The 15,179-nt window shown below is 37.9% G+C and overlaps 2 protein-coding genes across 2 annotated transcripts in view; both read right to left on the bottom strand.

Annotated features, from left to right (window-relative positions):
* The window catches only part of LOC107723017 (nuclear receptor coactivator 6-like), a 28,426-nt gene extending 17,074 nt beyond the window's left edge, over positions 1 to 11,352 (bottom strand). The window contains exons 1-4 of the mRNA XM_016531516.1: positions 11,080 to 11,352; positions 5,967 to 6,230; positions 5,472 to 5,627; positions 3,439 to 3,561 (exon numbers count right to left, since the gene is read on the bottom strand). Of these exons, the coding sequence (XP_016387002.1) occupies positions 3,439 to 3,561; positions 5,472 to 5,627; positions 5,967 to 6,183 (496 nt within the window). The 5' untranslated portion in view covers positions 6,184 to 6,230; positions 11,080 to 11,352. The remainder of the gene's footprint in view (positions 1 to 3,438; positions 3,562 to 5,471; positions 5,628 to 5,966; positions 6,231 to 11,079) is intronic.
* A 2,035-nt stretch (positions 11,353 to 13,387) lies between these two features.
* The window catches only part of LOC107723008 (gamma-glutamyltransferase 7-like), a 34,904-nt gene continuing 33,112 nt past the window's right edge, over positions 13,388 to 15,179 (bottom strand). Inside the window, exon 15 of the mRNA XM_016531509.1 lies at positions 13,388 to 13,749. Within this exon, the coding sequence (XP_016386995.1) occupies positions 13,580 to 13,749 (170 nt within the window). The 3' untranslated portion in view covers positions 13,388 to 13,579. The remainder of the gene's footprint in view (positions 13,750 to 15,179) is intronic.

Consider the following 15,179-nt stretch of genomic DNA (forward strand, 5'->3'; position numbering starts at 1 on the left):
ACAAACGAATTTGAAAGTGGGGGGGACACAAACGTGATTTTGAAAAGTGGGGGGGGACATGTCCCCAGTTAACAGTTAGCCTAGTTGTAATCTGATTTTCTAATCTGACTGGACAAGAGCCTTTCTATTGATATTTCCACCTGCGCGTGTTCTAGACGGTCTGTCAGTTAGTGTAGTTACAGTGTTGCGCCACAAGGTGGTGGTAAGGGACTGTTTTTGAGTGAGTCTTTAAACCGTTCTTTCAACTACACGTTCAAAAACGCTTTTTCATTCATTCAAAGAGAGACATAATGAAACACGCTGTTGAGATCATTTTAACTTTGAGCGCCACTTTAGAAGGCTCAGCTGACCAGCTATGCGTCGATGCTAAGACAGAGATTTCGCTTTCCTTGAACATGACAACCTATTTTCACATATATATATGACTCGGCCTGGAGGACAGACGCAAGTAATCGCACGCGCTCAGTCGATCTCTCTCTCATTCACTGTCTGTTTGGGCTTGTTAAGTGCAAATCTACGGAGCCTCTGTACAAATCAGCATGGTACACATTATGTTATCATTACTAACTTGTTTAATATTCAGTCCACATGCATGAAGTGTAAAACGAGAAGGGCATAACCTTACGAAAAAATAAAACACGCAAAAATCGCGGTTGCTGCGGTTCTTGCATTCCTCTACGGTTTGCTCGTCAATAGCGCGGTATTGCGATATTGCGGTTATCGCGACAGCCCTACCAACATTAACCAAAGTTGCCCAGCAACATTGCTCAAAAAGTTTCCCCGTGTATCATCAGCGTTAGAAAAACTCTGCAAGACAGTGCACCTTCAGGAGTCGAAGAAAGCCGTGTTAAGTTAAAGGGATAGTTCACCCAAAAAAGAAAATTAGCCCATTATTTACTTACCCTCAAGCCATCCTAGGCGTATATGACTTCCTTCTTTCAGATGAGTCCAATCGGAGTTATATAAAAAATTGACTTTGATCTTCCAAGCTGTTTAATGGCAGTCAGCGGGTGTTGCAGTTCATCAGTCCAAAAGAAGTGAAATAAAGCGCATCCAATCATAATAAAATGTGCCTCACACGGTTATGGGGGGGTGAACAAAGGCCTCCTGTAGTGTTGTCAAAAGACCCGGTACTTCGGTACCAAGTCGGTACTAAAAAAATGAAAACGTTACGGTAGCAGGTTTTTTTAAGTACCGGTGGTACCGAGTACCCGGTTAACCCGGTTCTTGATGCAGATGCGCTCTCTTCATAAAAGCACTGAGACGTGGCGACATCAAAACGAGGAAACACACCAAACTAACAAAACACTTTAAAGACAGACACCCAGATCAAATGAAAGAAAAAAAGTTCAAGCAGGTAAGTTTAATTTTTAATATTTGGATGTTCTCAGTATAATCAGCATTAGAATGAAGTTTCTTTATTAACTATTTAATGCTCCGATAACATTTATTAGGGTAAAAAAACAGGAGGACATGATGATATTTACTATTTTTACACACCAGAGGCTTTTAAATGAATTGTGAATCTAAAATATGCGTGTTAGAGAATGTACAACTGGTTAACATTGTTTGTGTCATATCAGTCAGAAAAGCAGATGACGTAAGATGTCAGCGTTGCGCATGCGCCGGTGAGTCTCCTGAAAACCAACGTTTGTTAACAGGAGCAAAGGAAGCAAAGTTTCCTTACTTTAGCAAAGGAAAACCAGTCCTTTCCCAAAGGAAAACTAATTTGTGACCGTTGTTTTGTTTTGATCTCTCCCATGCGCTTCCGCGTTCGTCACTTCTGAGCGGCGCATGCGCAACGCCGACCTCATACGTCATTACCCCGGAGCTGCTTCAGTGTACAACAGTGAGCGCAAGCTAGATTAAATTGATTATTACAGTGTTTCCCCTGCCATTATATTAGGGGGGCGGCCCGCCCACCCAACGGCACCCCCCGCCCCCCTTGAAGGTCAAGTTAATTTTATTTAATTATATTTTCTCTATAGCGCCAGATCACAACAGAAGTCATTTAAAGTTACCTTTCCGATAGAACAGGTTATTTTATTCAACAAACTAAATAGCCTTATGTTATTAATCTTATTTACACGACGGCATGTCATTTCGGGTTGTGGCTCTCTGTTTATTACACACACACACACACACGTGCGCGCACTCCAACTAGTATTTGTAAATATTAAGCCGCAAAACGACTATTTAAATATGAATTCTGCGTGTCTCTGTGTTAATGAATGGCGCAGACGCGCGGTTTTGTTTACTATTTGTACTGCCGTCTCACTAAATAAGGACATAAATACATGAACAACATCTCCAGAACTGCTCTGAGAGTCACTTCATGAGCATTTGACCGTTTCATTTGAGTAAAACTATCCTCATATCATGAAATGTAAAGGTATTCCCGGGCAACCCGTCAAAATAAACGTTCGGTTTAACTTGAAGGCATTGCGGCAGAAATATATTACTATTGTTCAGTAGAATGTACGTAACAGGCTGCTGCTGCTACTACTACTACTAAAATGATTCAAACCTTATTTTTAAGGAATAATCATACAATATTTATTCAATGTTTTAATTGTAATATTAAATGACCTTTATTTTCCAAAAAATTAAATTAAATTTTCATTACTTAAAAGATAGATTAAATGAATGTTTATGCCTTAAAAAGTGTAAATACACAACACAGAATTTCTGAACAAAAAATCATAAGGCTATTGTAAGAATAAATGAAACTTGTTAGTTTTTATGCTTTCAAATAATTAGACATGCTAAAACAGAATTTGTTAACAATAAAACATAAGGTTGGGAAAAATAAAACATTTCCTAGGGCCCTAAACATGTAATTTTGTTACAAAGCCGTAAACCCAGGGGAAACACCGTATAACGTTTTAGATACGGTTATTTTTCTTACAAAAAACCCCCGCAGCCATGTGAGGCACTTTTTATTATGGATGGATGCGCTTAAAAAAAAAATGCTTTATTTTGTTCAAAGTTTGAGGAGCTGCAGCGTATGTACAGCAGACATCTGTTAGAGAAAAAAAGGAGGAGGATATTAAAACCAATGTTTATCCGTTTTTACCGAGGCGATTTAAAGTAAGTTGTAAACACCACATCTGCCGGCGCCGGCATTTTTCAAATTAACAACGGTTGTTTACGGCGACGCAAAGAATTGTGGGTTATCTGTAGCAGCGAAGGATACACTTCATGCATCCTCCGAATTCCTGTGAAAGAAGGTCGCATTCGGAGTGTCCTACTTGCTTTTCTGAAATGAGACAGCCTCGATGACGTATGCAGCCTTCGAATGTGACCTCCGGAGGGCGCCGCCTTCTAAATGAGACACAGCTAAAGTCATATACACCTAGGATGCATTGAGGGTGGCTATTCATGGGCTAATTTTCATTTTTGGGTGAACTAACCCTTTAAGCACTTGTGCATAGTTACCCTGGCCCTGCTGCATGGGGAATCCAACATCCATTCTCATCTGACCAGGAGCACCAAGGGGTCCATTTACCCTTACTTCTTGACTTCGGCCCTGTCCAACCGCAATGTTAATGGCTCCTTCACCTGTATGAACCCAACAGGCCGATAAACACATTGTGCCAGTGACGTCAAGCATTAAATCAGGGTTTCTACAGATATGAACAAGTTAAATTTAAGACCTTTTAAGACCTTTTAATACCACCTTATATGAAATTTAAGACCTAAACCTGTGATGGAAATACACATTATATTACATACATATATGTAATATTTAATGTGTTTAATGCGAAAAGAAAACAAAATGTCATCGCTGTCATAAATGCGTTTTAGTGAACTTTTCATATCAGCAGACGATATTCCAATATCCCAGGACTTATTTACCTATATTAAGGCGTATATATTCTTTTTTTTTACCTTTTTAAATGTATGCATCATCTTTCATGTCAATTTCTTACAATTGATCAATTAATTCAATTTACACTATAGGGCTGTTACCAGTCAAATTAAATAATTTACACTGCAAAATTACAACTGCAATAAATAATGTTACGAGATTAATGTTTAAAATAAATTTTTGAGTATACAAATAAGAAATGTTGGAGGGAAATGCATACTTTTAAACATACTAAACCACCAGTAGGTGGCGGTAATTCACTTAGTGAGTCATTACGTCGTTCATTCAGCTGATTCGTTCAAAACGCTGAATCATTCAGTAACAAAACACCACCAAGTGTTGCTTGGCGAATGTGCAATACTTCTGTTGTGATCCTTGTTTGGAACTATTTTCGTTGGTGAAATAGAGCAAAGCAGTATACACTGTATCTAAAATGTAAGTTTGTTTGTTTTATTTCTTTCTTAACGCCAATCCAGCATCTATGGCTATATTCATGGCGAGAACCAGTTAATCAATACACAAGTCGATCCATACACAAGTCTTGTCTTGTCCGGGGACAATTTAGAATGTTCAGTTAACCTAACCTGCATGTCTTTGGGCTGTGGGAGGAAACCGGAGCACCCGGCGTAAACCCACGCAGACACAGGGAGAACATGCAAACTCCACACAGAAGTGCCGGGGCTCGAACCGGGGACCTTCTTGCTGCGAGACAACAGTGCTAACCACTGTGCCGCCCCTAAAATGTTAACTACTTGTTTATTGAACTAAAATCAATGTGATCGTGATAATAATTTTCAGCAAAATAGCTCCCTTGTCATGGTATGTTACTTAACTATATCATGTTATAAACTACATATTTTGAATTTTTACCTCAGTGTGTTTCTTCTGAGTTTCTTTATAGGGTTGCAAAAAGGTGGAAAATTTCCAGTAAATTTCGGAAATATACCAGAAATTTTGGAAAATTTCCAGGATTTTTTGGATTATTCCAGGGATTTTTGTAAAGTTTCCGGAAATTTTCCACCCCTTTGCAACCCCATTTCTTTATGTGTGCTGTTATGCTCATTTGTTTAGAAGTCTCTCACATGGAGACAGGCAGCGCGACCTTGATACCAGAAATACACTATCCATTATCAACTGCTGTTTACGTTGAATGTAACGTTAATAAAATTAGAAGAATCATTCTCGCATTTCGATGCTTCAATGGTTATTTTTTGTCACTTAGGTTTTAAGCAGTCTATTTGTCCGGTCAGGCAAGTAAAAAACCCATTTTAAACCAGCTAGAAGGCGTCAGCTAGCTGTAGCTCGACCTGTATTTTTTTACTACGTAACTAACATTACCGTGGGGGGAAAATAACAAAAAAACTGTTCGGTCTGTCCAATGATTGTAATGAGTCACTCTGTCACACTGGATATTTTTTAGCTGTAACGTGACCAAAAATATTTAAGACCCATCGAATCTGAATTTAAGACTTTTTAAGGCCTTTTATTAGGAAAACTTTAAGACATTTTAAAACTTTTTAAGGACACCCTGTAAATAAGGTCGCCAGCAAACCCTTGCATTGCCAGTGGTTCTGCCTGAGCATTTTCAACACATCCGTACCTTCAATCTGCACAGACAGGATGCCCAGATCCCGCAGCTGCTGCTGGTTGTTTTGAGCCAGGAGGCGCAGTCGCTCGGCTGCCTCTCGGGGGATGTTGAAAGTGACTCGTACGCTGTTCCACGGCTCCACGCGCTCGGGTTCGAGCCTCTTAGTACCTTTATTAGACAAAGAGAGGAGTACAGGAGCAATATAAGCCAACTGAGATAGGAAAAAAAACATTAAAGGCACCAAAACAAATAAAATTAGACTTTAGGGCTTTTAGTCAATGTCTGTTAGGTTTAAAATACAATAATGCAAGAAAAAAACTGGACTACCAGCCCATATACTAAACACTGAGCAAAGACAGAATGACTCTATATTTTTAAAATAAACATTTAAATTTAATGTACAGGCCTAAACTTCAATGAATCTTTGCAGAAATCTAATTTTCCAGCAACAATTAATCATTTTTCATGCATACGAGTAATAATCATAGTTTCAAGCCAAATCTTGACCTAGTAAGAGCATATCTGGCATCCCCTGTAAGATGGTATCCAGCTTCTCCTGAAAGTCCTCATCATTCATGTTCCCTTTGAAGGCAACATAGATCATGGAGGTTGTGGTAGGGCTGCAAGAGCCATCGTCTCCATCTTCCACTCCGAGTCCGGAGTCGTGATCCGTGAGTGGGATGGCTCGAGGGGATTGTGCATCCAGGCAGAGCTGATGCGCCATAGCCCTTCACCAAAAGAGCTGCGTAGCCTCTGGAGACGGTGACACTGCTTAAAGAGAAACAACAAGATCAGTCACCACTGATAAGAAACTCTTATCTGCATATCATAAATATTAACGTCATAATTATATACAATATATGCTGCCATGCAAACAAAACACAGCCAGACTTATATACATGGAGATAGAAAAAAAATTTCAAGTGCGTAGAAATCACCATTCATTACTACTAAGTAGGGATGTAACGATTCACTCAACTCACGATTCGATTCACGATTTTATTTTATTTTTCACAAAATGAGATTTAAGACAAATTATAAATTAAATGTGTCCTTTTATTATTGCTTGGACAAAATGCTGCACGTTTCTTTGTGAAATTGAAATATAACACTATAATAATATACTAATACAGCACTTGTATATCATTGCTCTTTTGTTGGTTTTGATTGCTTCTATTGTCCTCATTTGTAAGTCGCTTTGGATAAAAGCGCTGTAAACAAAGCAGCGCTGCACTTATGAACTTTAATATGCATTATACAGAGGCAAGATGAAAAGAAAAAATACCATCTAAACTTTTCTAAAGACAGTAAGTTCCCCTCAGACATACATTCATATAAACTCCTACTCCTAACTGAATCGCGATTTGTTTAGTATCTCAACCGATTTGAATAGTCACATATTTGAATCGATTTTCAACCAGCTCGTGGTTAATCGTTACATCCCTACTACTAACCAAGCAACATTTCATTTGCATCATTCCAGGTATATTTCTGCTTATATTCTGCATTGATCTGAGGCTCAAGGACATTCAAGATTGTCCATAAAAATAAAATAAATAAAATAAAATTTAGTTTAAAACACATGTGCCAAGTGGTTTTGAAATGTACTCTTTTGTATTCATGTTGGTTTATATGGTTTCAGAAATATAAACCATTTTCAAGAAATATTTAATTTCAATGACTACAAATGTGTCATGTGGTATAACCATCAAATAAAAAGTAATAATATTGTTTCCTTAAAGGGGTCATATGATGCGATTTCAAGTTTTCCTTTCTCTTTGGAGTGTTACAAGCTCTTGGTGCTGTTGCCGCCGCCACCATGTTGTGAAGGCACCGTTTTGTTGTGAAAGCGAAACTACTTTGTTTGGTCTTCCAAAAGAGGACACGACTAGAAATCAGTGGTTAAGTTGTATTTACAACAATGTTCCAGAACAGTTCAACCCAAATATTCAGATGTGTACTACGCATTTTATGGAGGATGAGGACTGTTTCCTGAACCTTCAGAGTAGCCTACAATGCATCTGTGGCACAAAGGCTGTCGAACCGGTTCACCAATTGAACTGAATCGTTTGAAACAGTTCACATCTCCAGTACGCACTAATCCACAAATTACTTAAGTTATTTGGTTTATAAACGTGCCTGACACTCCCTCTGACGCGAAATAAACCAATATCCCGAGTTCGATACCGGCTCTATATCAGCGGCTGTGATTGCCTCCGGCCCTAACCCTAACCCTATGCCTCTGGCCTAATCACAGCCGCTAACATAGAGCCGGTATCGCTCTCGTACTCTAGTGATATTGCTCATATATATATATAGAAAATCAGATAGGAGTTTAAATGTTAATCAAAAATATTTTTAATACACAAATATCAACAAATAGGATACAGGTTTCTACAAACACAAAAATCTTATTCAACAGCATTTCAGCCTTTAGACCATTTTTATGAAAAGGGCTCAATCAAGCATATAAATTATGTTAATTTAAAACATATAAATATTACTTTATTAATAAATTAATGTCTTAATTGTTTAGATTTTTAGAAGGCACATTATCTTCTTTCTCACACTTTAGGAGTACTGAAATATTGTGGTTTCCCTGGTAACAGCTGTACACAAAGCAGCTCTGCGCTCATAAACGCTGCTTTATCAGGAATTATAGGTACAATGAAATTAAAATGGCAACGACACGTTTCTGAGGACAATCGGTTCCCTTCAGATTCATTCAAATAAAGACATCCGCTCCACGTTTTGACGCGAAACCTGCAGCGCTCATATTTATTCAATAACATCATTGCCTTTTGAAGTTTAATCCAGCCGTATCGCGACTCTTGTCTTTCCGTCCCCAACTGTAAGACCTCTTGAAATTATCATTAAGACATTTCTTGTACCATTTAACATATTTAAAACTTTTTATGGCCTTAAGTTTGATACAACTCACTTTAGGAGTGTTTAAGGACCCGCGGGAGATCTGCATTTAAGATTTAAGAGTGGTGATACATTTCAGTAGCCCAACTGGAAAACACAATAGCCCCGGGGACGTCGGGCTAGCGATTTTGCGAGCCCTGAGGTAGAAAAATAAAGTTCTTTATGAACCGCAGGATTGCTTGTAATAAAGATTTCAATGCAAAAGGAAAGGCAGTAGAGCAGACTATTTCTGTCAGTGGTAAGTTTGTGATAACGTAAGAAAAGTAGTACTAGTTTAAATGTTTTGCCACTTGCTTGAGAAACTTAATATATAAATCTAGACCGGGGACGTCGGGCTAGCGATTTTGCGAGCCCTGAGGTAGAAAAATAAGGTTCTTTATGAACCGCAGGATTGCTTGTAATAAAGATTTAAAAGCAAAAGGAAAGGCAGTAGAGCGGAACTGTTTCTGTAAGTGGTAAGTTTTAATTTAGAATGTTTGTGATAACATAAGAAAAGTATTTAAAAAGTTTTGCCTTAGCATCTTAATATATAGTTGTGCTGTGTGTAAGCTATTGTGCAACAATTGCATGAGCGTAAAAACAAAAATGCACTTCATGATCGAACATTTAGATGAAATATATATTTTTGAAAAATGTCTAAAAAATGCTCCCCTCCAGCCCTAAAAAAAATAAAAAAATAAATAATCCCCTCTCACAAGAGGGAAATTCCCCTCATTTTCAAAAATGAAATCCAGGCCCTTAATAAACGTCTAAAAATCCTGATTGAAGTATTACTATAAATAATTCTACATGATAAAAAGAAGGCTTTAAAAAGGTCGGTATCGGTGATAAATAAGTACTGTAGCAGTATAGGGAGGGTATCAAATGGTTATACCATGACACTTTGATATATAGACCATGGTATTTGCGAGATACTTAAAAAATAACATGATTTTTTAGTACTTCTTTGTTCGTGAACCCAAGACTAAAAGATATAATCAACTCAAAGAACACGGTGAAACAACAACGATGATTAAACGTAGTATCAGTGAACGCATGTGGTAATGATAATGAGATGTCAAATAATACTCTGAGGTGAGTTTCACTGCAAACTAACCGCGATGTAACCTGTAAATATCCAATACATAACCTCTAATAATATATTAGTATAACTTGCAATTATTGAGGACTTAACTGAAGAGCTTCGTATGGGTTTATTTCTCTAGCATTAGCATTAGCAATATCAAAACAAAGACAAACCGCATCATTTAAGCTAAAGACAAACAACACAACATTATAATGACTTTAAAGCTCATGTCTGGTACACGCAGTCCTAACAACAACACCGCAGTGAATAAGTGAATTATTATTATTAGGGAAATTCCCCTCATTTTCAAAAATGAAATCCAGGCCCTTAATAAACGTCTAAAAATCCTGATTGAAGTATTACTATAAATAATTCTACATGATAAAAAGAAGGCTTTAAAAAGGTCGGTATCGGTGATTGTATCGGCAGATACTGCTTTCTGTGATCGGCCTCAACAATCCTGACCGGAGCACCCCTACTATATGATATCATTTCCTGTTAGGTTCCCCCCTCATGTTTTTGCATTTGCTGGATGGACAAAGATGTTTCAAACATTAATAAGCAGTTTCGAAATAATAATAAATGAGTATGCAAGGCTGCCAGGTTTCATTCATTTAATGAGGCTTTTTTTTTTTTAAACAATATCTTAATGATTATTTTTACATCACAATAAAGCTGCATCCCCCTAACATTTTTACATGATTAAAATAATTTAAAAAAAAACATGCTTATCATGGAAGATTCAAATCTGCAAATATGAACTGCATTATTTATAGACGCCAGTCACTTCACTGACCCCAAACAGAAAATGATGAAACGACTTCATACAGTATTTAATAACACACAATAATACAACACAATAGGAAACAGTGACTGAGAAAAGCTGTTATGTAGTTTAATGCTTATATATATATATATATATATATATATAAATAAAAGTACTGTAGCAGTATAGGGAGGGTATCAAATGGTTATACCATGACACTTTGATATATAGACCATGGTATTTGCGAGATACTTAAAAAATAACATGATTTTTTAGTACTTCTTTGTTCGTGAACCCAAGACTAAAAGATATAATCAACTCAAAGAACACGGTGAAACAACAACGATGATTAAACGTAGTATCAGTGAACGCATGTGGTAATGATAATGAGATGTCAAATAATACTCTGAGGTGAGTTTCACTGCAAACTAACCGCGATGTAACCTGTAAATATCCAATACATAACCTCTAATAATATATTAGTATAACTTGCAATTATTGAGGACTTAACTGAAGAGCTTCGTATGGGTTTATTTCTCTAGCATTAGCATTAGCAATATCAAAACAAAGACAAACCGCATCATTTAAGCTAAAGACAAACAACACAACATTATAATGACTTTAAAGCTCATGTCTGGTACACGCAGTCCTAACAACAACACCGCAGTGAATAAGTGAATTATTATTATTATAAGGAGTTTCCTTCACTCAGGCCAACTAATGTATTAGCTATACAAACACAGTCAGCCTCATTGGTCACTGCCTCGCTAATATTAGCCTCTTGCGTCCATGCAGCGCACGCATTAACATGTTAACTTCATGGTAATGTTTCTATAAGGTAAGGAGGGGTAAGATCTCACCGTTATCAGTCCATCAGGAGTGGTTTTACTGCAGTAAACAGGTCTCTGCTAGCAGACGCTAGCGGCGCCTTCGCGAGGCGGCTGTGCGCGTCAGGTCAACGCTCGCGCCGGCGAGAGAGGGTTATGATCACAGACTGTTCTGTTATGATCATAAACTGTACGGTTATGATCACAGAAATATTATCGTGACAGAAAGATCACTAGCAGCACAACACAAGGGTGACTAAAGGGGCGGGGCGGGGCGTAGTGACCGGAAGTGAGAGCGTTTCAGAGCGGCACGGGTTCCGCTTCTCTTGTTTGTTGTATCCTTGAAATATTTATACATTTTTATGTATAGAGTAATGACCACGCCACTGATTATGACAACAGCTTCATTTTGATTTGTGAATTTTATTTAGTAGCTTATACATTAATATATTGATTCTTCACTTTAGTTTCATTTCAAATGTCTTAATGCAAAGAAACGTTTTCAAGTTAGTTATCAATAGTTTTACTGTATGCTTAATCCTTTTTTTCTGAATTTGTAATGCAATGCATGTATTAGGGCTTATGTTTAAAGTTTTTTTTCAATTTATTTGACGTTTTTTTTTATATGCTTACGTTTGACACTTATTATAAATCATTTTATTCAATTTTATTCTAAACTTTCACTCATATGAAATATCTTTAGTCCTTCCAGCTTTTTACATCTCAAGGACTCCTGCATTCTGAAATGAATGAGTTTGGAAATAATGCAAAGAAACTACACTACATATGCATATTTATTCTCCATCGTAATCACCGTCATTGCAAAGCTACTAAACACAATAGTGCTGTTACAGTGCAATAATATTCAATTGTGGCAGAAAATACCAAATGTGCCTATGAACAGGAAGCTCACTTCACTTTTAAATAATCAGCTGATCATCTCTCAGAAATATGTGCATAAACTAAAACTTATTTTACCGTTTCCACACCGAAGAGAAAATTCAATACAATTATATACATCAAGAAACTGACATCCACAATTCAAAATAAAACTGTAAAAGGTAATAATCATGGCATATATTAAACTGCATCTGAAAGCATATTACTGTTTCTATATTACTATTTTACAACTGGCATTCTCTCAGCTTCATTCATTTTAGACCATTTCCTTAATGATTCCAGGAGGTTTTGATCGGCTAATAAAATAAGACCATATAGTTACTATTTTGTTACCACCCAACCCTCATTAATCATTATATAATATGTACAATCATTCATTCGTAAACTGGAGAAATTATTCATGTAACATTCACTTCAAGTAACATTTACTCACATTTGTGAAGATACTTCTTCATGAAGACTTCAAGAGACCTTGCAAGGTCTTGCAAGATATGAAAAAAATCCTTTCATTTGCCTTTATCTACCTCTAATTCGCATATGGCATAATCCTACACAACCCTGTAGGAGCTACTAATTATGATAATAAAGAGACTAATACTAAAATATACAGTACTAGTTAAAAGTTAGGACACACTTGACTGAATTTTTTCCTTATGATCTTATGAGTGAAGGAAAAGCAGCCAGCAGATGTCCAGCACACATGAAACACCTTCAATACTGTTTATTTTACTTAAGCACAAGATGCTCCACATGAGGTTTTTTAAGAGAAGTGTGCTCAGCTGGACTCTAGATGAAGGCTGGCGACTGAATAAGCTAAATATGTTGATTTGTTTGACATTTTCTGGTCACTACATATTTTGCACATTTTCTTTTGTGTTATTTCACAGTTATAATTGCTTTACTATAATTCCACAATGCGGAAAATATCAAATATAATTTGAAAATATAATAAATAAAGAGCAGGTATGTCCAAATGTTTTGACACATACAATATGTGTTGGAACAGTTAACCAGTTAAAGGAGCAGTTAACCAGTTCACCCAAAAATAAACCTTTCCTGAAAACATACTCACCCTCAGATCATCGAAGAAGTAGAAAATGTTTGTTTCTTCATCAGAACAGATTTGGAGAAATTTAGCATTACAAAACATCATCCATCAAAAAACTGGTGGATTACTTGTGGATTATTGTGATATTTTTATCAGCTGTTTGGGCTCTCATTCTGACGGCACCCATTCACTGCAGAGGATCCATTGATGAGCAAGTGATGCAATGCTACATTTCTCCAAACTCATTTACATCTTGGATGAGCTGAGGGGGAGTAACTTTTCAGAAATGTTGTATTTTTGGGTGAACTATTCCTTTAACTTGACTAGTCATGTGTGAAATGACTTTTTATTTACCTTTTGAGGTAAATAAAAAGAAAAAAAAAACAGCTGTCTTTTACAATTTGTCATCATCGTGTGTGTGTGTATGTTGCTGTTTTTGTGGTGGGGTAGCAGGTAGCGGCTCATTTCTATCTACCGGACACTGTCCACCTATTTTGGTTATCAACTCTATCCTTGGAACTTGTTAACCTCATAACGTCCCCATTTAGTGATCAAACAGTACAGTAGCACAGAGTGTGTGTGAATCTAGGGCATGGACATGGACAGCGCAGAGGCGTCAGTGCTGCGCGGGTCCTTCACACCGATGATCAGGTCATTGGTCCTCCGGGTCCCTTCTACCAGTGAGATGATGTCCACCTTACGCACATCATGACCCTTCTGCATCAGAGACTTCACATCCGCCTCAGCAAATTTAGCTGGATAGAGAACAAGAGAATTAAAGTGGAACTCCACCCTCAAAATCACACATCTACAGTCAAAAATCACACATCTGCAGTCAAAATCACACATCTAGTCAAAAAATGACACACTGCAGTCAAAATATCACATCTACAGTCAGAATCACACATCTGAAGTCAAAATCACACATCTGCAGTCAAAAATCACACGTCTGCAATTAAAGCCACACATCTGCAATCAAAATAAATATCTACAATCAGAAATCATACAACAATCACTTCTAGTCAAAATTCACACATCTGCAGTCAAAAAAATCACACATCTGTAGTCAAAATCACACAACTGCAGTCAAAATCACACGTCTGCAGTCAAAATCACACGTCTGCAGTCAAAATAACACATCTCCAGTCAAAATCACTCATCTCCAGTCAAAATCACACATCTGCAGTGAAAAATCATACATCTGCAGTCAAAATCACACATCTACAGTCAAAATCACACATCTGAAGTCAAAATCACACATCTGCAGTCAAAAATCACACGTCTGCAGCCAAAATAAACATCTACAATCAGAAATCACACAACAATCACATCTAGTCAAAAATCACACATCAGCAACATTTTCTTGGGGAAATCTAGGAATTCTGGGGGGTGCTCTGGAGGAGTGGGCACTGGAGCGAGCTCTGGGACTGGAGCCGACACTGGAGCGAGCTCTGGGGCTGGAGCCCTTTCTGGGCAGAACTGGGGGTCAGGAGCCCTCCCTGGGCTTAACTGAGGGTCAGGAACCCTCCCTGGGCTTAACTGGGGGTCAGGAGCCCTCCCTGGGCTTAACGGGGAATCAGGAGCCCTCCCTGGGCTTAACGGGGAAACAGGAGCCCTCCCTGGGCTTAACGGGGAATCAGGCGCCCTCCCTGGGCTTAAAACGCCCTCGCATAACTGACAGGGTCGGGGTTCGCCTGAGCCACGGCGATTAACATCGCTCGTTCCTCCATTTGGACGGGGAGAAACGAACGGGAAAACAAAACAAAAACACTATTCAAAAAATTAAAAACAAACACGGGTAGAAGGGGCGCCGCTTACTGTCACTTTTAGGTCTGGAATTCTGTCACGGTTGGTGGTAGTGTGACGAGCACGGAGCGAGGAACGAGGAGACCAGGAATACAAAACAAAAGAGTTTAATTATCTTTTTCAGGGACTCACACGTAGCACAAAGAGTTGACAAACATACAATTCCAGACAAGGGAGAACAGAACGGGCTAGAACTAAATAGGGCAGATAACGAGGGGCAGACAGGTGATGGGGATAACTAATAAAACGTCCGTCTCCGAGAGTGGAGAGAAGGAGGAGTGAATGACGTGATATGAAGTTGTCATCAGTTTGTGGTGAGGAGAATTGGCCACTGATGGTTCTTGTTTTATTTGTGAAGAAAATTGCACAGTCATCAGCT

The sequence above is a fragment of the Sinocyclocheilus rhinocerous genome, unplaced genomic scaffold, assembly GCF_001515625.1.
Source record: "Sinocyclocheilus rhinocerous isolate Xijiao unplaced genomic scaffold, SAMN03320098_v1.1 scaffold664, whole genome shotgun sequence".
NCBI lineage: Eukaryota > Metazoa > Chordata > Actinopteri > Cypriniformes > Cyprinidae > Sinocyclocheilus > Sinocyclocheilus rhinocerous.